General features: G+C 59.0%; 2 protein-coding genes across 16 annotated transcripts in view; one reads left to right on the plus strand and one right to left on the minus strand.

The window, feature by feature from the left end:
• Positions 1 to 15,902, plus strand: SH3GLB2 (SH3 domain containing GRB2 like, endophilin B2). Of its 10 annotated transcripts, XM_036416241.2 has the most exons (13): positions 1 to 168; positions 4,177 to 4,318; positions 4,992 to 5,120; positions 9,149 to 9,282; positions 9,554 to 9,646; positions 10,957 to 10,968; positions 11,670 to 11,732; positions 13,179 to 13,202; positions 13,674 to 13,763; positions 14,036 to 14,136; positions 14,397 to 14,411; positions 14,524 to 14,764; positions 15,186 to 15,902. In XM_036416241.2, the coding sequence occupies exons 1-13, from the start codon at positions 106 to 108 to the stop codon at positions 15,291 to 15,293; spliced, it is 1,215 nt and encodes a 404-aa protein (XP_036272134.1). In that variant the 5' UTR covers positions 1 to 105; the 3' UTR covers positions 15,294 to 15,902. The 10 variants fall into 10 exon arrangements, with proteins under 10 accessions (XP_036272134.1, XP_045429581.1, XP_036272137.1 ...); XM_045573625.1 differs by lacking the exon at positions 14,397 to 14,411; XM_036416244.2 differs by lacking the exon at positions 11,670 to 11,732.
• Positions 11,122 to 24,876, minus strand: part of NUP188 (nucleoporin 188) — a 48,904-nt gene continuing 35,149 nt past the window's right edge. For 3 of the 6 annotated variants that reach the window (XM_045573607.1, XM_036416218.2, XM_045573610.1), the window contains 14 exons: positions 23,156 to 23,233; positions 22,804 to 22,889; positions 22,420 to 22,565; positions 21,967 to 22,148; positions 20,742 to 20,945; positions 20,485 to 20,577; positions 19,945 to 20,103; positions 19,249 to 19,386; positions 18,604 to 18,678; positions 18,294 to 18,524; positions 18,035 to 18,166; positions 17,694 to 17,767; positions 17,435 to 17,564; positions 16,771 to 17,329 (listed from right to left, as the gene is read on the minus strand). In XM_045573607.1, coding sequence (XP_045429563.1) covers positions 17,153 to 17,329; positions 17,435 to 17,564; positions 17,694 to 17,767; positions 18,035 to 18,166; positions 18,294 to 18,524; positions 18,604 to 18,678; positions 19,249 to 19,386; positions 19,945 to 20,103; positions 20,485 to 20,577; positions 20,742 to 20,945; positions 21,967 to 22,148; positions 22,420 to 22,565; positions 22,804 to 22,889; positions 23,156 to 23,233 — 1,905 coding nt within the window. In that variant the 3' untranslated portion in view covers positions 16,771 to 17,152. The other 3 variants (XM_036416217.2, XM_045573608.1, XM_036416219.2) reach the window with 3 other exon arrangements.

Genomic DNA, 24,876 nt, shown 5'->3' on the forward strand with positions numbered 1-24,876 from the left:
GCGGCGGGCAGAGGGCTCCCGGGGGCGAGGCGGGCGCCGGCAGCAGGTGGGCGGGGTGCGGCGGCGGGGGCGCCGGGCTGCGGGGGCCGCGGCCCTCGGAGCGCCATGGACTTCAACATGAAGAAGCTGGCGTCGGACGCGGGCATCTTCTTCACGCGGGCGGTGCAGGTGAGGCCGGGCCCGATCCCCGGGGCCCGGGGGTGGGGGTGGGGGGCCGCCAAGGGCTGCCCTGCAGCCGAGCCAGAGCCCGGGGCGCGGAGAGGCCCCGGAGGCCGCGCCCCCTCCCCTGCGGGCCCCGGCCCCCCGCATCCCGCTCCTGCTGCCCGGAGAGAGCTCCGGCGCCGGCCGCACCCTCCCTCGACGTGGCCGGGCGGGGAGCTGAGCAGGGCCGGCCCCGCTGGCTGCCGGGGAGGTATCGGGGCGCAGCCGGTGACCCCGCTGCCCGGGCCCCCGCCCAGGGCCCGGTGGGAGCTCCGCTGCGGAGGGGAGAGGCCCCCAGCCGCGCCTGCTCCGGGCCCTTGTCCAGCAGTGACTCCGGCTCCTCTGGCTCCTGGCAGGCCTCGGCAGGCCGGAGCCCCGGGCCAGGGATTCGTGCATCCCCCCCCAAGACCCCGCCTGCCGGCCTCAGTCTGCGCCCCCGCGCAATGGGCGGGCGGTCCGGGACTCCTGCACGTCCCTTTCACCCGCCTGGATAGCCAGTCCGGAAGCCCAGGGCCGGGGTAACTTCCTTTCCGCTCCTGGGGAGGCCTGTTTCCTCTTACTCCCGGGCCTGGGGGGTCCGGCCCGGGACCTTGGAAAGCTGCCTGTCTGTCCGGGCCAGTGATGCTGGGACTGGAACCAGTCCTCTCCACTGGGAGGCAGGCAGCGAAGGGGATGGTAGAGCTGGGCCAGCGGTGGGTGTGGGGCGCCCCCTGGGGAAGGGGCGTCACGCTCTGGGCATCAGTTTCTCCATCTGAAACATGGGGACCGCCCTCCCTCCATCCCGGCACGGCTGGCAGGGCTCCTGGCAAAGCCTGGCAGGTGGAGCTCACCACAGGCAGGCTCCCTGTGGTGCGGACGCTGCACCTGTGCAGCCGGTGACCCTGGGAAGTCGCTCCCGCGGCCTCCAGTCCCCTCCCGCGGAGCCGGACCTGGTGGAACTGGTCTGTGCTGGGCCTGCTGGGCCTGCGGTCCCGTCTGGTGTCCGTCCTTGGCCTGTTGTTTGTTCTCTGGAGGAGCCCAGCCCGTCTCTGGGAAGCCATGTGGCCATGTTTACTAGAAAGCACAGCAGCCCGTTCCGGAGCCCTGCAGGTGACTCCAGCGCGGTGGGGACCCCGGAGCCCCTGGGGCAGCCCGCCTCCCTGGCAGGTGGGGAGTCCTCCCCAGGCTGGAGTAGCAGGCGTGTATCTCTCACATCTGGGAAGAACTGATCCGGTTTCCTCTGCCAGGACCCGTGGAGCCGGGCACGGAGAGGCTTGGGGCCCTCGGCCTGCCTTCGCCTGGTGGGCCAGGCCCACGGGGGACCCGCACCAGAGGGGGAGGCAGGCCCAGGCCCAGCCTCCTGGGTGGAGGAGGGAGCTGGGAACTTTATAAATAGAGGCTTTCTCTGGCTTGCACGCCCACCCCCTGCTGCTGCCATGTTGCAGGGAGCAGCCGTGGACCACAGGCTGCAGCTTCTGAAGCGTGGGCCCTTCCCCTCCCAGGATCGGGGCAGGATCGGGGCAGGGGGGCAGGGGCAGGGGGGCAGGCCAGCGGAGGCAGGGCCTGAATTGTGAGCTGAGCAGGAGAGGACACTCGGGACCTGCCCAGGCCAGGCTGTCCGGGAGAGGAGTCAGCCAGGAGAGGCGGGAGGGGTGTGTGAGTGACAGTGTCCCAGCAGCGCCTCTGCAGGTCCCGGGGCGAGCTGGGGAAGGGCTCAGCTCTTCCATGTACCAGGGCCTCATCTGTTAGGAACAGGACCTGGGCTGAGGGGGACGGGGGAGAGAATCCGGAGGGCAGGACCCCTTTGGCATGGGCGATCCTGGGGTGGCTTCTTAGCCCCTGAACTGTGCCTTGAACGTCAGGAGGGGTTTGTGATGTGCGTCCAGGGGGTGGGAAGGGCCCAGTAAGGGCAGTGAGGCAGGAAAACCTGAGGCAAGCCTGGATAGGGTGCTGTGGGGGCGGGGCGGCCTGTACAGGTGATAGAGCTAATACTGTCAGTGGTGATTACAGTAATAGTAATAGCAGGAGCAGCAATGATAAAAGCCAGGGAGGTGGTAGCATCGTCATGATCTGAGCAGGCAGCTGTGGACACGGGGTGGATGCCCAAGAAGTGGGGCGAGCCTGGCAGGACTTTGAACCTGGGTGGACATGGGGTGGCCGCGAGCTGGGTGGGGAGGGGAGCTGGGAACCTTGGTAAGGCAGGTGTGTGTCACCCAGATGCGGCGACTCGTACCGCTGGGCTAAGGGTCCCTCGGTAGCTCCCGAGAGCCGGAGAGAGACCCTTTTGTGAGTGCTGGCGACAGCAGCTAACATTCCTCAGACCTGTGTGGGTGCCGGCCCAGGGCGAAGCGCTCTGCAGATATTCTGAGATAAGTCCTGTCACCCCCTTTCTCCAGCGGGAAACGGAGGCCTGGAAAGGTGCCAGCGCCTCTGAGCCCGGGTTTCCCCACCAGGAAAACGGGGCTCAGGCTAAGCCTCTGAGGGCTGGGCGTGTGGAGTCAGGGCCTGGGAGGCCCGAGGGAGGGGCAGAGGTCAGAGGAGGCCGGAGCGGCTGGTCTCAGGTGGGGAGCTGCGGCTGTCACCCTGGCCCGCGGGGCCCTCCGGAGAGAGAAACCCAAGCCCTGTTGCATAATTGATGGCTGCCGGGCAGCCTGGCTCTCAGTGGCGGCCTCCGCTCCCGCAGCTGGAGCTGGCCTGGTCTCTGGATAATGTATCAACCAAACGGTCCGAGAAGGGCCTCCCGACCCCTGGGCCATGTGACCTGGATCCCCGCACTGTCTGCTCCTTGCTCGGCCTCAGTGAGATCATCTGTGAAATGGGAAACTTGACCCGACCCGCCTTGAGGGGCCGTCAGCGTGTGGATGGGCCATCAGCATAAAGCCCTCAGCACAGGGCTCGGCCCCGGGACGCCAACAGGAGCTGTTACCACCAATCCCATTCCTGCATGCTCATTCTTCTGCTGATTAGCTGTGACCTTGAGCCGCGCTCTTTCCTCCGGCTGGAGAAGGCCTTCCAAGGGCCCTTCTGGAGCAGAGGGGCCAGGACGTGGGCTGGGTTCTGGCTGTTTCTGGTGGCCCACCAGCTTCTGACCGCTCTGACGGCGGAGCAGTGTGACATCCTGGCCCCGGTGTGCGGCTGCCAAGCGTCCTGGGCCCTGGGTGCGCTCAGGGTTGGCTCTGAGGGGCTGGCGGTGCCCCATCCGCCCACCTGGTGACCAGAGGCCGGCCATGTGGCCTCCTCCCGCGCAGCCCTTCCTCCCAGCGCCTCTCCGCCCAGCGGCTCCCAGCAGCACGTTGCACTGAACACCGACTCCCGCCAGACGCTGGCCCGCACGTCTTACCCACCTCTCCCTTCCTTCGGGCTCACAGCCGGGGGGAGGGGCCTCTGGAAGGGATAGTACTCACAGCCTGGGAGGCGGTGCTGCTCCTTACCCTCATTTCAGCTCAGGAGACTGGTGCGTAGAGAAGCAAAGCCATTGCCGAGGTCACACAGCACATCGGTAGTGGAACTGAGACTGGAGTCAGGTCCCTGTGACCTGCAACCCCTGGCTCCCCTGGCTCTCCCTGCCCCGGTGCTCCCAGCCTCCCGCGGAGCCCCCTGACAACCCCAGAGCTTGCATTGAGCCCTGTGTGTCCGTCCCACGAGCGCCTTCTACCAAATTCCTTCCCTCTGTGGTGGGTTCCCAAGCGTTTCTTACCCTCGCAGCCGTGTGCCAGGCTCTGCACAAACGTGCTTTGGGGGGTGGGGCTGCCACAGCGTTCACTGGATTTCCAAAGAGGCCATGACCCCGAACTCCGGTCCAACGGCCTCATTTCAGAGGGGCCCACTGAGGCCCGGGCAGGGCCCTGATGGGTCAGAGTTGCAGAGCAGGTTGGGCAGAGCAAGTTTCTTGTCCTGGGGGCCTGGGTTCCAGCTGGTGGGGAGGGGTAGTGGGGGGCAGTCCTCCCTCCTTCCCTCTGAGCCCTCCCTCATCCCTGGGCCTTCCTCCGCCCACAGTTCACAGAGGAGAAATTCGGCCAGGCCGAGAAGACCGAGCTCGATGCCAACTTTGAGAACCTGCTGGCCCGGGCGGACAGCACCAAGAACTGGACGGAGAAGATCCTGCGGCAGACGGAGGTGCTCCTGCAGCCGAACCCCAGTGAGTGCGGGGCTGGGCCTTGGAGGACTGGGCCTGGGGCAGCTGGGCCTGGGGCGAGGGCCGGAGGCTGGTGGCTGAGGGAGGCAGGAGGTGGGATTGGTGGGTGGGAGAGATCTGGGGCTGTGGAAAGTCCAGGAAAGAACAGCGCAGTGGGTGCTGGGCTCTGAGAAGCGCTCTCGGGGCCATGGAGATGGTGGGTTTAGCACCGAGGCCTGGGACTGCCTGGGAACTGAGACCTTGGGAGAAGAGGCAGGAGAAGGATCGTCTGAGAGGCTTCGGTGAGGCCCAGCGATGGCAGAGGGCTTGCCTAGGCACCCACAGCACGGAGCAGGCAGACGCAAGCTCAGGAGAGCCAGGGTGCAGGGGTGTGGGGTGGAATGGCTGGTCTGTCTGCACGTCCGCTGTGGGCGGGCCAGGGTGGCTCATACGTGCACCGTGTTCTGTATGTGCACATTGCGACGAGGAGACGTGGTGGGCCCACACTCGGGGCCTGGGGCAGGCCTTGCACGTCTGAGCCGGCTTCCTCCACGGGTCCAAGGCCAGTCTCACAGGAGTGGGCATCTGCCAGGGAACAGTCTGGAGGTCCTGTGGGCAGGCACTGCTCCGGGCTGTTCGGTCACAGGGCTCTCATCCTGGGGGTGGAGAGAGCCGTGACTCGGCGTGTCTCCCGCAGGTGCCCGTGTGGAGGAGTTCCTGTACGAGAAGCTGGACAGGAAGGTGCCCTCGCGGGTCACCAACGGGGAGCTGCTGGCTCAGTACATGGCGGAGGCGGCCAGCGAGCTGGGGCCCACCACGCCCTACGGTGAGCCGGGCCCTGGGCTGGTGGGCGCCATGGTCCCTGCCTCTAACTTCCTCCCTCCCCGCATCAGACCCCAGGTTCGATTCCAGTCAAGGGCATGTACCTTGGTTGCGGGCACATCCCTAGTGGGGGGTGTACAGGAGGCAGCTGGTCGATGTTTCTCTCTCATTGATGTTTCTGGCTCTCTGGCTCTCTCCCTTCCTCTCTATAGAAAATCAATTTATATATATATATATATATATATATATATATATATATATTTTTTTTTTTTTTTTTTTTTTTTAACCAGAGTTTTTTTCTTTTTGCTTAATCCTCATCCAAGGATATTTCTTTTATTATATATTTTTATTGATTTTAGAGAGGAAGGGAGATGGAGAGAGAGATAGAAACATCAGTGATGAGAGAATCATTGATCGGCTGTCTCCTGCATGCCCCCACTGGGGACCAACCCGGGACCCCTTCAGTCTGCAGGCCAACGCTCTGTCCACTGAGCCAAACCAGTTAGGGCTGTTCTTCATCCCAGCTTTCAACTTGGCAATTCACTCTAGATATCTGTGCACAGGAGCTCCACTAGAGCCACCTGAGTCTTTATTTTTCTCATCTGTGAAAAGTGTTATTCAGGTATAACTTATATACCATAAAATGCACCTGTCTTAAGTATGTAATTCAGTGATTTTTAGTAAATTTTGAGTTTGATTTAAAGAACATTTCTATCATCTGCAAAAAAAATCCTTTATGTCTACTTATAGTCAATCTTCACTGTCCACCCCCAGCCAACCACTAATGTGCTTTGTGGTCCTATTAATTTGCTTGGTCTAAACATCTATAATAATAAAAGGGTAATATGCTAATCAAACCGACATCCTTCCGGTTCTGGGACTAAGGCGGCAGGAGTGAAGCCCGGGTCCCTGGTGCCTTGGGGGGGAGGAGAGGGGAGGCCTACTCTCGCATGAATTTTCGCACAATAGGCCTCTAGTTTCATATAAATGGAGCCATGCCGTGTATTGTTTTTTTGTATCTGGCTTCTTCACTTAGTGTAATGTCTTTGAGGTTCGTCCCTGTTCATTGTGTTTTAGGATTCCATTCCTTTTTCTTGCTGACTAGTATTTCATTGTGTGGATCCGCCCCCACATTTCTCTTATCCGCTCACTTTGATGGAAATTTGGGCTGTCTCCCTGTAAACACTTTCAGAACAACCTTTGTGAGTTCAGATGGTTTCCCTTTTCCCGGGTATAGACCCAGAAGTGAACTTGCTGGGTCATGTGGCACTTTCAACGTTTCACTTTTCAACCAATCACCAAGCTCTTCCCCAGAGGGGCTGTGTGATCCTACATTCCTGCCCTCAGTATGGCGTTGGACTTTCAGACAGTTGTGGATTTTCTGAGTGTGTTTCTGGTGTTGATTTCTGGCTTAATTGCACGTTGGCCAGAGAACGTACTTTGTGTGATTTTAATGCTTTTAAACTTACTAAGACTTGTTTATGGCCTAGAATCTGGCCTCTCCTGGAGACCGCTCCGTCTTCTCTTGAGAAGGCCACACGCTGTGTTGTTGGTGGATGTCAGTGGGGCAGATTGGTTGATAGTGGTCAGGTCTCCTGGCTCCTGGCTGATTCTGTGTCGTCGTCTGCTTCTGTCCTGACTCTGTCAGTGTTTGCTTCGTGTGTGTGTGAGCTCCATTGTCGGGTCTGCGTGTTGATGTTGTATATTTTCCCGATGAGTTGACTCATTTTTGTAACACTGCTCTTTGTGTCTAGTAACTTTTTAAAAATAATTTCATCTCTTTTTTAATATATGTATATATATATATAATTGATTTTTTACAGAGAAAGGAGAGGGAAAGAGGGAGAGAGAGTCAGAAACATCGTGATGGGAGAGAAACACCAACTGTCTCCTGCACACCCACACTGAGGATGTGCCCGCAACCAAGGTACATGCCCTTGACCAGAATCAAACCTGGGACCCTTAAGTCTGCAGGCCGACGCTTTATCTACTGAGCCAAACTGGTTAGGGCTATAATTTTATCTCTTTATTGGTGTTCTTTATTTGATGAGTCATTTGTCACATTTGCTTTTAATTCTTTAAACACATTTGTGATAGCTGCTTCGAAGTCTCTGCTAAGTCTAGCATCTGGGCCTCCTTGGAGACAGTGACTGCTGATGACTTATTTTCCTGTTTCCTATTACCTGTTTCCTTGCATGTTTCATAATATTTTGTTGAACATGGACGTTTTACGTACGCAGCGGCTCGGGATTCTGTCCCCCGCCGGGGTGGTGATTGCTGTTTGTTTGTTGAGAGACTTGCCTGAGTCCATTGTGTAGCGTCTGTGTCCCCTGCACCATGCAGCTAGCGCTGTCTCTGCCTTTTCAAAAGAATCACTCGTTTTCTTTGTCAGCCCAGCTCCCGGGGGCTGCTCCTGGACAGCATGTGTTCTGGTCAGCTGGTGATTGGCCTGAGCTTATGCTTAACAGCGCCATGGCGGCTTTGCTGACGCATTTGCGAGCGGCCGGGGACACATTCGAAGCCGTTTCCAAGTCTGCCCAGCGTCCCCCATGTCCCCTCTGTGGGTGTGCAGAGCATCTCGCTCAGCCAGAATGGCCAGCCAGGCCGTCTCCAGCCCCCACCACGTGTGCTGCACAGGTGTCCCCGGCCAACAGAGGTGGCTGGCAGCTGCCCAGGGCCCCCATGTGGCCTTGTTTCTCGGTCTCTGGTTTTCATTCCTCGGGATGGGTCCGGGGACTCGTTGGAGCCACTGTTAGATGGGCCTGAGCAAACACCCCATTGTTTACCATAAACTCCTTGGGGTCTCTAGGAGTCAGCGTAAATTCAGAAACAGTGTCCAGTATTCCCTGAGAATCTGATCATTTCCTTGTATCCCAAGGACAGTCATCCCCATAAAGGGGCTCCTGGTCAACTCCTGACGGGTCTGTTGCTTGTTTGGAAACGTGATTCCAGCTTCAGGTCAGCCACCATGTTGGCCTTTCCTGATTACTTCCCACTGAGATCACTGTGGGTTTTTTTTTTTGTTTGCTTGTTTTTGCTCCTTTAATCCTTTGATTTTAGAGTGGGGTCCGTTGGTTGCCTCCCCTACGATGCCCAACCTACTGAGCCACCCGGCCAGGGCAGACATCAGCCTCCAGGGCTTCTCTGAGCTCCATCAGCACAGTCCCTGGCCGCAGGGCTTGTCCCTCGTGGCAGAGCCGAAGCCACACTGAGCTGGAGGGGGTGGGTGCACCCCAGGACACACAGGGACAGGCTCCCACCGTCCTTCCGAAGGCGCAGGAGTTCCAGAACAAATGCTTTTCGATTTGTCCTTTGCCTTCTGTCCATTTCTGGAGTCGGAAATGGTGGTTTCTGACGACTCTGTCCAGTGTCAGTATTGCTCTTTCTCTGCCATCCCAGAAGTGCCCCCTCCCCATCTCTTTCATGGCAGTGGAATGTCCCACTTTTTTATTTTCCCACTGTTTTGTTGTCAGTCCCCGATGGATGGATGTGTAGATCGCGCCCACGTGTTTCCAGGCTAGGCATTCTGAACGTGGCATCCTTGTGGCTGCCTCTCTAAGGTGACCAGGCGTCCCGCTTTTGGCGGGACAGTCCTGATTTTTAACCATTTGTCCTGCGTCCCGCAGCATTTAAAATGCGGGACAAATTGTTAAAAATCCGGACTGTCCCGCCAAAAGCAGGACGTCTGGTCACCTTATCTTTTTTTTTACTTTTTAAAAATATATATATTTTATTAAATTTTTACAGAGAGGAAGAGAGAGGGATAGAGAGTTAGAAACATCAGTGAGAGAAAAACACTGATCAGCCACCTCTTGCACATTAGGGCTGTGCCCGTAACCAAGGCACATGCCCCTGACCGGAATCGAACCCGGGACCCTTCAATCCGCAGGCTGACGCTCTATCCACTGAGCCAAACCCGTTTCGGCTGGTCACCTTATCTCTGACGAGCCTCTTTCCGAGCTCCCCGCTCCCTCCTGGGCCAGAACAGCCTGAGCCTGACCCTCCTTCTCACCTTCGGCCCCGTGTTCCCAGGGAAGACCCTGATCAAGGTGTCGGAAGCCGAGAAGCGCCTGGGAGCCGCCGAGCGGGACTTCATCCACGCCGCCTCCATCAACTTCCTCACGCCGCTGCGCAACTTCCTGGAAGGGGACTGGAAGACCATCTCGGTGAGGGGCCTGGGACCGCCCGCCGCCTCGTCACCATGGCAGCCCTCTCCCCAGCCACCGAGCAAGGCTCTCCTCCCCCCTTGGTGGGAACCCGGGCCTCCTGGGGCCTCCCCAGACGAGACTCCCGCGGACCGTCACTCAGAGCGGATGACTTTCCTTCTGCGGGCCTCAGTTTCCCTGTCTTGACCAGAGGGGCCCCGAGGCCAGTCCTGCCACAGCCCAGGGTCTCCCCGGGCAGCCCAGCGCCTCACTGTCCCTGTTCCGCCCGCAGAAGGAGCGGCGGCTCCTCCAGAACCGGCGCCTGGACTTGGACGTCTGCAAAGCGCGGCTGAAGAAGGCCAAGGCCGCGGAAGCCAAAGCCGCGGTAGGTGCCCCTGCCGGCCTCCCGCCCCGGCTCTGGGGGCAGCCAGGGAGGGGGCTGAAGCACCTGGTTTGGCATGACCTCTCTCCCCTGTCCTCGCCTGGAGAGGCCTGGCCGGGGTCTGGTCTGGACCAGTCACTTCAAGTCACACCTCTCTGCCCCGCCCCCCCCCAGGGGAACTCTGACAGCCCAGAGCTCAGGGTCCCGGGGCCAACGTGAACAGGGTGGGCTGGCCATAACGCCCCAAGCAGACACAGTGGAGTTTCCGCATGCCTTTGCCCACCCTTCCTGGATGCTCAGCTCTGTTCCCAGCTCTGCCAGGCATGGCTCCCCTTACTAACCCCATACCCACTGCTCCAGCGACTGGAGGGGCTCCCCTCTCTCTCTGCTCCCTGAGGCCTGCTCAGCCTGGTGGGCAATGGCGTGCAGCGGGGACCGTTGGATCAGGGCTAGGCCAGGCTGGGGAGAACTGGGCCCGGGGCTGAGCACGCTCTCGGGATGCCAGGCTGCTGGGGGTGGGGTGGGGGGCGGGAGTGTAAGGGCCTAAAGGCCACTTCATGCCGGGGAGGGAATGCCCAGGTCCAGGCCTTGCCGGGGAAACCCGTGCTCTCAGCTGAGAAGGCCGGACCCAGCCCAGGCTTCCACAGCTGCTCCTCAGAGTTCCGGTCCTGAACCCTCCGGGCATGCCCTTCACAGCGTGGCCACCTGGGGCCGTGGAGCTGGAGCCTGCACTGCCGCTGGCAAGAGCCATGGCCGGGCTCCCAGCTCATCGGGGGAGGGGGGGGGTCCAGAGGGGAGGCAGGGGCTCAGCCACTGGAGTCTTGTTGGGGTTGGGGAGGGTGACTAGGGCTATTGGGGTGACCTTACTGAGTCCCCTGGACAGGACAGCCTCCCTGTCACTCAGGGATGGACAACCTCTCAAGAATAACTTGGCCAGAACAAGCTTTCCCTCCGTCAGCCAGGCCAGGGGGCCCTCCCTTAGTCCCTGGAGTGGCGAGATCTCTTCTCCAGGTGGTTGGCCCGGACAGCCTCAGGCCTCTGGGTTAGTCCAGGCCGCCCTCTCCAGAGCCAGGGCCTGGCAGCCCAGCTGCCAACTCCCAGAGGACTCGCGCCCAGCAGCTCCCTCCTCCCCACCCTCCTAACCGCGCACACCCACCCCCAGACACTCCAGAGGGCGGGCTGCGTGTGTCCATCTGCCTGTCCGCCTCGCGTCCCTCCCGCTGGGGCCGGGGGCCTGCTCCCGCCTGTGCTGTGGACTCACTAACTCTTTTGTTTTTGTTCCTTTCCGTTCTGCTTTGGGTAACTTGGCTCAGTGTGAGGGAGATGTGAGTATACCTGTCCCACGTGCTGTGCTGCTTCCTGTGTGCCATCTGGCCTGGCGCCCGCGGTGCCATGGCCGGCCCAGGGCACATCCCCTGGGCCTTTTGCAAGCAGCTGGTCTCCCCATCAGAGCCTCTCCCAGGAGTAGCCTCTGTTTTGGGCGGACACCAGGCATTGGAGCCTGGGAGTCAGCTTTTTGCAAATGTTGAGAGCCCGTCACTCTGTCCATCCATGCATCCATCTGTCCACCTCGGTCGTGGGGGAGGGGCCTGGCCCTTGCTGCAGGAGCGAGAGATGTGTGCAGAGGTTCTGGGATGGAGGATGCAGGGCGGGGTTTGTTGGGAAGACTGGCGGTCCAGGGAGCAGAGGGCCTTGACCCCTGGGCCGGGGCTGCAAAGTCTGGCTTGCCCAGAGGCAAAGGCTGTGACCACAGGCACCGGCTGTCTCCTTGTCACCTCTGCTCTCCTGGCCTCCCCAGGGGCCCACCCACTTGGTCTCTGTCTTCACGCTCCGGGTCTCCAAGCCCGCCTCCTCTCCGGGCGGCGGGTGTGGGGAGAGGGTCAGTGTTGTATTTGTCTGTGGTCCCCCGTCCCCGGGGCCAGGGGCTCCTGGTCTGCTCTGTGGGACACTCCGGGGCAGCCTCCTGGCCCCAGCCCAGCCCCGGCTCCCGGTGACGCCCTCCCCCCATGAACTCTGTTCCCACTAGACGGTGCCTGACTTTCAGGAGACTAGACCTCGTAATTACATTCTCTCCGCCAGCGCCTCCGCGGTAAGCGCTCCCACCCCACCCGCCCCTGTCCTCCCCGGTCCCCCCACCCCTCGGGGTCTGCTGCACAGGAGACAGGAAACAGAGGGCAAGGCAGGGGCACCGGGTGGACCAATCCTGAAGCTCTATCCACCTTGTCCCTGGGAAATGCTGAAGGTGGAGACCGGACCAGCTGCCCTGAAAGTCTGCCTGCCTCCAGACACAACCCTGCCCCCGCCAAAGCAGGCACTGCCCCCCACCCCCCTCACCATCCCTGTCCCTACTCGGTCCCAAGGAGAGACAAGGCCTGGGTCTGGCCTGCCATGAATTCACAGGCCCCTGAAGACAGGGGACAAGGATGGCGCTGGCTGGCCAGCTGCCTTGCAGCCCAGCGGCTGGGTGTCCTGGGGTGAGGAGCCCTGAGGATGAGCAGGGGAGTGTGAGGAGCAGCCCAGAGGCTTGGGAACAGGGTGTGTCCTGAGAACGGAAGCTGGGCATGGGGGGGCGGGGCCAGAAGACTTTGACTGTCTTGTATGTTTTTTCTCTCCAGCGTTATGGGGCTATTTGGCATTTACTGTTTAGTCTGGGAGCTAGGCCAGTCTCACGTGTCCCATCCTGCCTGTCACAACCATGCTGTGCCTCCTGCCTCTTCTCTGTCCTCCCGTCTTCCCCTCGGGTGACGTCCGCCCGCACAGACCTCTGCTCTCCCTCCCCCGTCACTAGCATGTTTCCGTGTGTTCGCGTGCAGCCATTCCGTGGCTGGGCCCTTGTCCCTCGGGGGCAGTTTAGTCTGCAGGCCCCGCCAGTGGGCACCTGCGTCCGTACACATGGAGGCGGCTCCCTCACCCGCTGGTGGGACCTCCGCCACCGGCTGGCCCCGTTCTGCTTGCGTGTCTCAGGGCAGCTTTCCCGCAGGCGTGGTGGGAGGAGGATCCTCTAGGTTCTGATCGAACCCCTGCCCCCTCCTGGGCCGAGAGGAAGGACAACTGTCCCGGAGGGCGGTGGGGGCTTCCGTTTTCCTTTGCTGCTGCTCCCGTGTGACTCGGGCCGAGGCTGCCTCCTCTGCTGAAGGACAGAAAGGTTCAGTGACCGCCCAGGGCCCCAGCAGCCTTGGCCCAGGGTCAGGGTGGGGTGGGGGCCCTCGGTCTCCCTGGAAACCCCAGTCAGTGCCTGGGGGCGTCCGCGGTAGGAGGAACCCAAGCAGGACTCTCCAGCTGGCTGTCCCCTCCCTGCATGCGGCATGTCGGACTGGTCTGAGTGACATGCTCCTCTCCCCAGGCCTCAGCCCAGCCTCAGCTCCAGGGTTGGTGCGGGAGGGAGTCGGGAGTGAATGGGTGGGGCGATGTTGGGATCTCAAGGAGCTGGGGTAGGGCCCTGGCTCTGGGGTTCAGCTGTCCTCCCCTGCCTGCTGCCCCCTGCTGACCGGTGCCCCTCCCTCCCCTGCTGACCGGCCCCGTGTGGTCTCCGCAGCTCTGGAACGATGAGGTGGACAAGGTGAGTGGGGCTGCAGGGGCTGGGGACGCGGCTTAGGGGGCAGCGGGCGGGAGCCCAGGCACAGCTGCTGCTGTAGGGCTCATGGCTGTTCGAGTTTCGGGTCGGCCCCACGTGCCCGCTGGGGCTGCTGTGGGGGTGTCACCGCCCCTGTGGGGAGACCACCTCCTCTGGAGGCCCCTGGAGGTGACTGAGGGGGGTTTTCCCCTGATGGGTGGCGACGTCTGTGACTGCTCTCAGACTGGACCCCGGTGTCTAGGCAGGGCTGAGGCTCCTCCCGGGGGCAGGGCCCAGGCCTGAAGTGGGGAGGAGAGCGCCCCCCTGCCCCTCCGACGTCTGTCTGCATCCCCAGGGGAAAGTGATGTTTGCCGGGGAGGGGAGGAGGCTGCTCCTGGGCGGACACTGGTGCAGGAGGTGATGGGAGGGAAGCTGGGGACGACTGGTACACTCACATTCTCATCCTGCTCTTCCCAGTCTGAGCAGGAGCTCCGAGTGGCCCAGACAGAGTTTGACCGGCAGGCAGAGGTAACCCGTCTCCTGCTGGAGGGAATCAGCAGCACCCACGTGAGTGTTCCCACCTCCTTCATCACCCACTGTCTTGTCACCCGTATGTCGAGGCGTGAACCAACCTGAGCCGGTGGGGATGGTAGTGCTTGGGCGTGTGATCCTTCAAGGGGCAGCTTCGTCTTCAGAGAGCGAGTCCCAAAGGGCGACCTTTCCTCCCCGCGGGAGAGGCTGGGCCGGCAGCCACTAGCATGCTGGGCCAGGGGCTGTCCTAAGACGGTGGGAGTGGAAACCCGGGCCTCCCATCGTCAGCACCGGCCTCTCCCCGACAGGTGAACCACCTCCGCTGCCTCCACGAGTTCGTCGAGTCTCAGACGACGTACTATGCGCAGTGCTACCGCCACATGCTGGACTTACAGAAGCAGCTGGGCAGGTGCCTGCTGGGGTCCGCTGGCAGTGGGCAGCCCGACCTCGCTGGGCGAGAGCCTTCTCCTCAGCTCAGGAAGCCCCACGGGTCACAGGGCGGGTGGAGGGCTGCCGGAGCCCTCTGGTGGGCCATCACGCTCACTCTCCGATGACAGTTGGGGGCACTGGTCTTGGGACTGGGTGGGCTCCTGGGAGTGGGTGGCAGGTGGCAGGTGGCAGGGAGCGTCTCACTTTTCCCTGGCTTCGTTTTCCCCTTCATGCTGCCAGCTCCCAGGGAGCCATGTAAGTAGCCCTCTCCTCCTCTGCAGTGGGCGCAGCTGGTGTTCTGGGGCACGTGGGACTGGGTATGGCTCCCAGCTACTGAGATGTGCCCCCCCCCCATGCTCCTCTCCAGATTTCCGGGCACCTTCGTGGGCACCACAGAGCCCGCCTCCCCGCCCCTCAGCAGCACCTCGCCCACCACCACGGCGGCCACCATGCCTATGGAGCCCTCCGTGGCCGGCCAGGCCCCTCCGGGGGAGGCTGCGCTCTGCCTGGAGGAGGTGGCTCCTCCCGCCAGCGGAACCCGCAAGGCCCGGGTTCTCTACGACTACGAGGCAGCGGACAGCAGCGAGCTGGCCCTGCTGGCTGACGAGGTGGGTCCGTGCCACAAGGATGGCGAGGAAGGGCTGGCTTAGGCTCCCCGGGAACTGGATCTGGGAGCACTGGGCCTGCAGACCCTACACCAGTCTTCCTCGCTGAGGGGCCCTGGTGGCTAAGACCTGGGGGTTCCTCTGGGCAACTCCAGTCTGTGGAGCAGGGGAGGTGAATGGCCTCCTCTGGAGATGTAGGTGCCATGCATCACGGTGGTGGTGGTGGTGGTGGGAATAGGAGGGTATCACAGCGCTGTCCCCATTTAGTCCTGGGCCAGTTTGGAGGTACAGGTGCCCTGTATTACGGTGGGGCGGGGGGGATGGAAGGAAGGGGTACCATAGCACTGTCCCCATTTAGTCCTGGGCCAGTTTGGCCCTAGCCACCCAGGCTGTGACCTTCCCTCTCTGCCGCCCCCCTCTTCAGCTCATCACGGTCTACAGCCTGCCTGGCATGGACCCTGACTGGCTCATCGGCGAGAGAGGCAACAAGAAGGGCAAGGTCCCTGTCACCTATCTGGAACTGCTCAGCTAAGCAGCCCCTCCCAGCCCCTGCTTGTCCTGCCTGGGCAGGAGGATGGTCAGCCTGCCTTTTGTCTTGTCTGTTGGTGACCTTGCTGCTCAGGGTGGGGATTAGACTAACCCCTTCCTGTCCCTGCCCCTGGTCATCAGCTGTGAGGGGCCCCTCCCCCAGCCCTGCTTCTGGAGCCCCCATCTGCCTGTGTCCCCTGAGCACCCCAGCCTCCTGGCTCCTCTGAGGAGGGAGGGGCTGGCTGCAGCCACCTCACTCAGTCCTCAGCCTGTGGGGGGTCAGCAGAGAGGGCTTGAGGCGGCCCTGGGGTTCACCTTTGGCAAGAGCACCTTTTAGTTGCCAAAAGCAGCGAGGGGGGAGGGCAGGCGGTCTGTGGCAGGCCAGGGCTGGGCGTTGTCCCTCTGGATGAACTGGAGCAGAGGGGAGCCGGCTGGAGGCAGGGCTGGGCCATGGAGCAGCATCTCCCTGGTGCTACCCTCCCCCTCGTACCCTGGAGCTCAAGCCAAGTATGGTGGCTGCAGCCTGCGCCTCGCCCCTTTTTAACGGATCTTTTTACTCTGCCTGCCTGCTTTGCTCTCCAGCCAGCGGTGAATAAACCATTCTTTGTGTGCACGTTGACGCGGCTCCTGTCCGGTGGGGTGGCGGAGCTCCCGGGGCTGGACTGAGTGGGAAAGGGAAGACTTCACATTTGCCCCATTCCTCCTCCTGGGTGGGGAGTGAGGCACAAAATGCCACTGGCCCTCCTCCCGGAAGTACTAGGGCAGAGGGAAAGTTCTCCAGGGCACCACTCACAGCCTTCCCTTCCCCCACAGGGCCTGTGCTCTCAGATATGAAGCTGCATGACAGACATTTTATTCCCGGGAAGAATTTCCTAAATTTGGGCAGCCTGGAACGGGCTGTAGCCGGGGGTGGTTCAAGCTCCAGTAACGGGCAGCTGTCGGTTTCGTGCAGGCCAGGCACGGAGCCAAGCGTGTTCACGTGTATCCTGGACCTCACAGATGAGAGCAGACCAGAAAGAGTCACCTCCTCAAGGTTCCGTAACTGGCACGTAGTCACACAGGGACTCGCCCAGCGAAGTCTGATTCTAGAAACTTCAAATGGTGGGTTTGGGCTACAAGCCAGGCTTTAGATTAAGGCCCTTAGCCAGGCCAGCCCATGGGGAGGCCTAGGAGAAGGCAGGGCCCCCGCTATAAATAGGAAGGAGCAGCTTCAAGAAAGGCTACACCCAGTGATAAGCTCAGCCAGCTGGGAGCTGGAAGGGAGCGTGGCAGGGTGCAGGGACAGGACCAGGCAGGCCACGGAAGGGAAAGTGAGTGTCCACACTGCACCCCTCCCCCTTGAACATTAATGGAAGGATGTCAGTGAGTCAACCACTCAACTCGCCTTCCCAAGCCTCCACGCCGCCCCAGGGCCCCTGTTCCGTGCACTGAGCTGGCTAGCCATTCACTCCTGGGCTTCGAAGGCGCACATTACACAGCTGTCTATAAACAGTATTTTAATATTTGTATAAATAGACCACAGTATTACCAAAAACTGCAACAACAGAGCATGGAAAACATTTTAAAACCCGTGCAGACAGCCCTTCCTGGCTACACATGACATCGGCTCCTGTCTCCCTGGGCTGGGGAATGCTTGAAGGGAAGGAATACACCTCTGGGGCACTGGAAGGTGAGGGTGAGCACAGCACACTGCTCCCTCCCCTGCTGCTGACCTCCATCGTTATAAAAATAATGCCAGTGTGCGGGTGGTTGGAGTTGTGGCTACTCTGGGGAGAGGGTGACAGGAGCAGCTCAGTCCCAGACGGCCCCGTCAGGCTGCTGTGCAGGTCGGCGGCGAACGGCGGGCAGCGCCATGCCACTGCCCTATCTCTGCACGTGCCGGACAAAGGCCTGCACTAGCTGGATCAGAGGCTCCTGGCTCTCAGGGCTGGCCTTGGAGAGTGCGGTGGACTTGCCCTGAGGCGAGAGGAGGAGGCCAGCAGCAGGGGAGCTGGGGGCTCCCCTGCGGAAGTAGCGCGAAAGGCTGGAGAGCAGCGTGCTCTACGAGAGAAAAAGGAGGCTGATGAGGCCACAGCCCCCACCCTCGGGCTGGATTTTCCCCACCAGCTCCACCCCCTCCAGTCAGGACCCTCGATCTCTTCTTACCAACTCTGAGCTGAGCTCCTGCTTCATCCGCTGTTTGTCCCGGGAGTGCACAGCTGGGTCCCTAAGGTAGCGCATCGCCTGGGAGATGAGCAGGTAGAAGCAGTTCTCCATGGTAAACATCAGGAGGGACCTGGGACAGGGCAGGGTTGGCACCGTGTAGAGGGCTAAGTTGGCAGGTGCTAGATGGGCCACTGCACTAAGAGAATAGCCAGCCCATGTCTGCCCCAACCCAGACCAAATTCTAGAAGGGCTTTCTTACTTCAGTGTCCTGGTCCCTTCTGCCTGTGTGCTGAGCCCCACAGCCTGAGTGAGGGGCTCCTTTTTCTTATCCAGCTGGAGGAAGAGAAACAAGAGTTAACACCAGGGAACAGTGACAGCTTCGGCTCTGGGAGCTTCCTGTTTGGCAGGTCCTGCCATCTTATCAAACCTCATCATTCAAACCTCACGATAATGCTCAACAGTTAGGTTCCATCGTACTTCTTTCATGACGAGGAACTAGCTTGGAAGGGGAAGGCCAGGAAAGCGTGCCCAAGTCAAGGGTAGGAAGTGGTAAACTGGGAGGAAGAGTTGGGTGAAGGGGCCAGACAGCACCAAACTCACCTCTCCGAGCATGTTTAGGGCCACATTCACCGTGGCCAGAAGGGTTCCAAAAGAGGGGGCCACTTCAGAGTCAAAGGTGGGGGTGGTGAAGCTCAGGGCAAACAGGAAATTGTATTCAGCAAGGTCCAGGGACTGCAAGGCAAGACCAGAGCATTCTAGGGCCCAGCTAGGAGATCAGACAGCTCTCAAGAGAGCAGGGCACAGCCAAGCTTTCAGGTCGCTGTGGGAGGCTGTAGGGCAGCACAGATGGTGCCGGTACCTGATCCAACAGGATCTGGCAGACGTCCGGGGTGAAGTGGCGCAGGGCCGCCAAGGTCCTGCTGAGGATCTTGAGGAGGCCATACTGCACCACGTGTAAGGCTCGCTGCTCCGAAGCCTCTGTGTCAGCAGTGGGCTGCTTGGAGGAGGAAGAGGGGGCAGCAGGGGCAGCTGTGGGTGGCCGCTGAACTCGGGGAGCAACAGCTGAGGGGACACCATCCCCATTTTTATTCTGGAAGAGACAGAAGTGGAGGTGGAGCACAGAAGCTGGGGTGAGGCACTCCAGGCAGCCAAGGGGGTGGGGAGGGTACCTGCAGGTAGTGCTGCAGCATCTTCCGGCTGTGCAGGAGGGAGGTGCAGGCCTGGCACAGGTAACCCAGGTTGACCTGTGGCAAACATGGGAGGCTGAGGGGCTTCTCCTGGCAGCAGCCCCAGCCAACTGACTAGGCCAACCACACAGGTCTCCACAGACCACTGTGCTCCCGACTCCCTGAGCACCTGCACCTGCGCCCGGGCCCACTCTCGCAGGGATGGCTTCCCAGGGACCTCGCTGAAGACCTGGCCCAGTGTCAGTCCTCGGTCAGGAAATAAGGTGGGGATTATTCCCCCCTTTTACAGAAGCAGAAAAAGGCTGAGAGGTGAGAAGAGTTGGCCAAGGTCACAACCAGCAAAGACAGATGCCTGCCTGTCAGCTCCAGAGTCTGTTCTTTCCCTGCCGTGCTCTCTGGCTGCGTCCCAGCTTCAGGCCTGTTTCTAAAGGGTCTGACTGATAAGCCCAGGCTTTTAACTTACAAGACTGCCATATGCCGGAAGGGAAACATTAGGCTCCAGAGAAAGCAGCATGACACCAAATGTTGTGCTCCCTAAGCCAAATTCCCCGCAGGAGCCCCAGAGTGCCCCTCACACCGTCCCCAGGCACCTCCCAGGCTCCTCCCAGAGCCCGTGCCTGAGCCCACCTGCACGTCCCGCAGGAGCTGAGGCAGGTGGAAGTGCCACTCCTTCATGAAGCTGGAGAGCTGCAGAATGAAGCCCACCGTGTGGTCTGCCTCCTCCAAGCACGCCAGACTCTGCACCGTCCTCACCGCGTTGAGGCACTGGGAGGGGAGAGAAGAGAAGGATGGGGTGAGGCCGGGACCGGACACACCTGCCCTGCCCTCCTGTGAGGAGGACGGTTCTGGGCACACAAACTGAAATGGCAGTACAGCAGGTGGTTTGGTGTTCCAACAAGAGGTTCCGTCTGAGCTGATCCCAAACTGTTTGCTTCACTTGGCAGAGCAAGCTACATGAGTTGGCCAATCAGCCAGCAATCCTTAGAACACAGAAATAGGAGCAATGGCCCAGCCCATGTGGCTCAGTGGTTGAGTATTGACCTATGAACCAGGAGGTCATGGTTCATTCCTGGTCAGGGCATGTGCCTGGGTTGCAGGTTCCATCCCCAGTGGGGCAGCATACGGGAGGCAACAGATCAATGTTTCTCTCTCCTTGATGTTCCTATTCCTCTCCCTTCCTCTTTCTAATAAAAGTCAATAAAAACTTTTTTTTTTTTTTTTTTTAAAGAAATGGGGAAATGACACCCTTTAATTACCAAGCCTCAAGCCCCGAATGGCCCAGGCCCCTGTAAGCCCCAAACCCCATGCCTGGCAGCTCCTCACCTGTAAGGTCCGCTCCTGGTGAACACCCACGAAGTCCAGAGCCTCGGTCAAGAAGTTGTAACGCAGGGTTTTGAGGAGCCGTTCCATCAAAGACATGGACAGGCGATAGACGCCTGGCCAAGAGGGGGCATCGAGGGATTTCCGAGAGGTGCTGGGTGTCTGAGACACAAATGAAAGACAAAATCAGGACAGTAGGGCCTCAATGCAGCATAGATATTAAGGCAGTCTGGTTGCTTAGGAAAGGAAACCTCTGGAATGGGCATGATCACTGCCAGGCGACCAGCAGGACCAGAGAGTCTGAGGCCAGCAGTGACAAAGAGCACTAGGCAGAAATACAAGAATCCTGGGTCCTAGACTCGGGTCTGCCACTAACTAGCTGTGTGAGCTTCTCTCGGGGTGGGGAGGATTCCAGTCCATCAGTACAGTAAGTACATAAGCCACTGCAGAGAGCAACTTCTGGGATAAGTGAAGGGGCTGCGGGCATGCTTTTCCCATGGAAGTGCAGTCTGGGCAGTGGCCTGACAGGCCACTGGAACTCACCTGCACTGTCCCATTGGTGCTGAGCTGGTACACACTCAGGAGGGGCAAACAGATGCTCTGGGTGATGCCAGCTCCAGCCACTGCTGCGGCTCCCTGGGAGAGAATGACATGGAATGACATGGGACCTGTCCCTGCAGCCAACCCCCCAGGGACAACGGGAGCTCTGAGTGGACCAAAGCTTCTGGAGAATGAGACAGTGCCAGAACCCACTCAGCACAAACAAGAAGGCTCCTTCCTGCCTCGTGCTTGCCGCTTACCTGCTGGGTGCGAGCCAGGGTGAGGAGCAGGTGCAATGCTGCCTCGGTGAAATGCAGGTTCTGCTTCATGCGAAGGCTCACCTCCAGGGTGGTAAAGAGAGTTGGCAGGATGGGCAGCCTGCGGGTCACCTGCAGCCAGGAGTCACCCTCCTCATCTACCTCACACAGCTCCTTGGCCAGGTGCAAGCCCAGGACACACACCTGCTGGGGCCCAGAGGTAAAGATGAGTGGAAGAGAAAGAGCAGTGCAGGGGAAGGAAGACGAGGAGAAGGAGGAGAGGACAGCCAGCTGGCACCTGACCATACACTTAAACAAGCTGGACTGGAACACAATTCGGAATTTCTCCCAACCCTGCTCTGCTCCCACACCCACCTCTCAGGGACTGGCAATCTCACCCACACTAATAAGCTATCCCTAGACTGACAGAACTACCCATGACTTCTTCCCCCATCACCCAAACTGCCTTAGCTGTGCTGGTGCTACTTCCTGTCCTACTCCATCCAACTCTGACAGCATACAGTCAAAGAGACCTCCCTCTGCACTATTGCAATTTCCCTCTAAGTGGTCTTTCTTCCTGCTCTCTGGACCCTCCCAAAACAATTCTTCTACCAGTTTTTTCCAACATTTTTTACCATGACTGCAGCAATAAATATCTTTAGACTGTGCCCTGATATTGAACAGTATTCTGACCATGTAAAGCACGCTAATATTTTCTTTCATATCGTTAAAAAAAATGCTGGTCTTTACCAAATGAGCTCATTTCAAGACCCAGCAATAAGTCATGACCCATAGCTTTAAAACAGTTTGCTACTGCATCCAGAGTGATCTTTCTAGATACAAATCTCATCACTTCTCACCCTTGCTTACAAGCCTGTTAAACTGGTTCCGATTCCACTGAGGACCCAGAATAAAAACCGTGACGCTTCCAGTCATCTAGCTGCCAACACTGCAGGCCTTACTTCCTCTCCGCTCACAAAGCCTGCTGTAGGCCCTGCTGAAACGTGCTTTCTCGCCGAGTCTCTCGATTGGTGAGAATCACAGTATTCTCCCTGTATTGTTCCCCTGCGGGACCTGCCACGTGGGATTCTAACACTTCTTTGCATAGTCTGAAATTCACTAACTTCCTCACCAGACTGTCTTGTTCACTAAGCACACGTGGGGCCTAGCAGTTCCTCCTTGTTGGGTGCACGTGGACAGGACAGACAGCTTCCCATCGTGCGCTCACCCCATCGCGCTGGTCCTTGTGCCGGGGCCGAGAGCAGTCATCCGTCTCCATGCTGTCCTTGTCCTCCATGGCGCTGCCCGAGGCCAGACTGTGGCGGGTCTGGTCAAAGAGCGCAATCACCTCTTCTTGGAGGGTTTCACACACGTTCAGCACTAGCTGGGAGTACTGGGGGATGTCACTCACTGCAAAGCGACAGGGAAGAACACTGTCACACTCACTGAACACCCAAGTTTTCTTCCCAGGAATAGTTGGGAATAGAGTACGGTGCGAGAGGGAGAGTTATTGTCCTATGAGAGGAGAGGAGAAACAGGTGGAGAAGAAAAATAACATTCCCAAAGACCAGAGTTCCAAGACTGAGAATTCAACCCCCCAGGAGGCACATCTGGCTCCACGCCAGAGTGGCCTGGCTGCCAGGAGGGATGGAGACCGCTGCTGCCACCGCCCTGCCCTCACCTCCCATCTCCTTCATCTGCAGCACAGTGATGAACGCTGAGAACACCTTGGCCTTGGTCTTCTCCATGAGCTGCCGGTCTGCCTGCAGCACCCCCTCCAGGATCTCTGTCAAGGGTGCAAGCATCTCACCCCCGGGACCTAACTCTCTAGAAATAATATGGGGTCAAGAGGGAGAGGAGAACACAGTTCACAGAAAGGCCACACCTGCCTCTGCTCCAACCCAGGATGCCCACTGGGCAGTGGGCTGTCAGTCCTGTTGCCTGATGGAAAGCTAGCCCATTTCACACCCATTTTCTCCCCTCAGGTGGCCAAGGGACAGTAAAGAGGAGAGCAGGCTCCGATGAGGCAGCCCTGTCCACAGGCCCCTCTCCCAACAGCACTCACCGCTTCCACTGCCGCAGGAGGATGAGCAGCAGGGTGCACAGCATGGAGCCGAGGCGGAGGCAGGTGACTGAGGCGGGGACCAGGAGCTGAGGAAAGCAGCAGACAGCTAGAAGTCAGGCTGGTGCAGCCAGAAGGTTCCAGCTCTGTCCACATGCATGTTTTTCTTTCCCAGCAGTGAACCTCAGGGGCTGGCCCAGCACAGCAGAGCTCGGCCTCCCCACCGCAGCCTCAGACCTCCCAGCCAACTGAGCCCTGTGACCTGACCACGTGGGCCACTGCCGACTCGTGAGCTCCTATTTGGCCTCGGAGACCTTGTCCCAGGAAGGAACGGAACTCTCCCAGACACACTTACTAGAGCTTTGGTCCCATCAAGCACATCAAGAAAGAGCTGGCGGCGCACTGCAGAGTCGGTCAGGTGCAGTATCTCTGTCTGCAAAGGACAGGAAAACATGTCAGTTGGAAAAATTTCCCCAACTTTAGAAGCCAAGAAATGTGGGGTCCTCTGTCAGGCGATTGTCACTGACAAGTCACTGTCCCTGACTGAAGTGGGGCTGGAGGCTCTGCTGTTTGTCTGCCCTTAGATCAGGTCAGAATCCAGCCCAGCCGCACCCCTCCTCCTGAAGACACCCTTCCTTTGCGCAGATCCTTTGGGGCTGCCCGGACACTGCAAAGACCAACTCCTCCCCCAGGCTTGGCAGCCCCAGGGGCCAGTGCCAATGCTTCGGCACCACACCACCTGTGCTCCCTCTCTTCCAGCCCAATGGCCACCTTCCTCCGTGAACCACACGCTCTTTCCCTCTCTGGGCCCCGGCCTTGTCCATCTGCCTAGACGCTCTCTTCCACGGGCTCTCCACCTGGAAGCCTCCTTCGCACCTTCCGGTCTCAAACTGGACATCGCCTGACGATGCCTATCCTACTCTGGCTTCACTACCAGTCTCCGGATTACTTCCCTCACAGTGAATTACCACAACCTGGAACTATTTCTTCATGAGTTTGTTGACAATTTGCCTCCCTCTCAGGACACTCTCCATGAGATGAAAGACTTTATCTGCCTAGTTCACTGCTGAAGCCCTGATGCCTGGCACATGGGCAGGCATCCCATTAATACCCATTAATGAATGAGTGAATCATCAACATCCTGGACTTAACCAGATAGGTTTCCTAGGAGGGGGAAAAGAATGGCGAGATTTTCCAAGAATAATTAAAGAGCTACTGCCTAGCTAGGGTCTAAAAGGCAGGTGACTCAGAGGTTATATCCAGGGACAAATCAATTACTCTCCAAAGATGGCTGAGCTTTTGGTGTGTCTGCAGTCTCAGACACTGTGCCACAGCAAAGGCCCAAGGTCATGGGCAGCATGATTAAGTAAACAAGTTACAGGTGTTAAGAGTATGCCTGAAACAAGGGGTACTTATCAAGCTGAAGCAATTAATGAAGTCAATGCATTAATCTGGATTCCCCAGGAAAAACAGTTCAATATCCAGTCCTTACTAAATAGCATAATGGTGTCAAGAGACTAAAAAATACCAAGAAAAAAATGCAACCTCTTCCCAACTGTTAACTCTCTCTCTAAAAACCAAGTCTCAGTAGACACACTGTACAGAGACAAGGCCTCCGTTCTTTTTCAAAGACCAGGAAATGCAGTTTCTAGAACCAGTGAGAACAAACAGCTCTCTAGAGAGGCTGCTGCTGCAGCTGTCAGAGAGACCTCACTAGTCAACAAATATTTGTCTGTTGTCCACAGGGCACACCACACGAGGTAATGCATGTGCATGGAGGTAGATGAAGGGAGCCCTATGCCCTATGCCAGGCTGCAAAGACAGCTACAAGAATCTTATGAAATGACTGAAGGGATTTCAAACTACTTCTCTGCACTTTTCGTAAGGGTTTCTTTTCTAAAATCATCCAATACCCCATAGTAGCCCCCATTTTTTTTTTTTTTTACACAGAACCTGTTACAGCTGAGCTCTCAGGAAAATACCGACTCATTCTTCATCCCAAAGGACTGTTAACTACTAGGCACCCTGGCACATGGTTGCTGGGAAACCAAGTGAAGACTGGCCCCAAGAGGTTCT

This window comes from Pipistrellus kuhlii, unplaced genomic scaffold, assembly GCF_014108245.1.
Source record: "Pipistrellus kuhlii isolate mPipKuh1 unplaced genomic scaffold, mPipKuh1.p scaffold_m20_p_53, whole genome shotgun sequence".
Classification (NCBI taxonomy): domain Eukaryota; kingdom Metazoa; phylum Chordata; class Mammalia; order Chiroptera; family Vespertilionidae; genus Pipistrellus; species Pipistrellus kuhlii.

Excerpts from the sequence above, each read along its gene's own strand:
- SH3GLB2 (XM_036416241.2), top strand. The coding sequence starts at position 106 with ATGGACTTCAACATGAAGAAGCTGGCGTCGGACGCGGGCATCTTCTTC. Across the intron at positions 169-4,176 it reads TCTTCACGCGGGCGGTGCAG|TTCACAGAGGAGAAATTCGG; the intron begins GTGAGGCCGGGC and ends CTCCGCCCACAG. Across the intron at positions 14,765-15,185 it reads TGGCCCTGCTGGCTGACGAG|CTCATCACGGTCTACAGCCT; the intron begins GTGGGTCCGTGC and ends CCCCCTCTTCAG.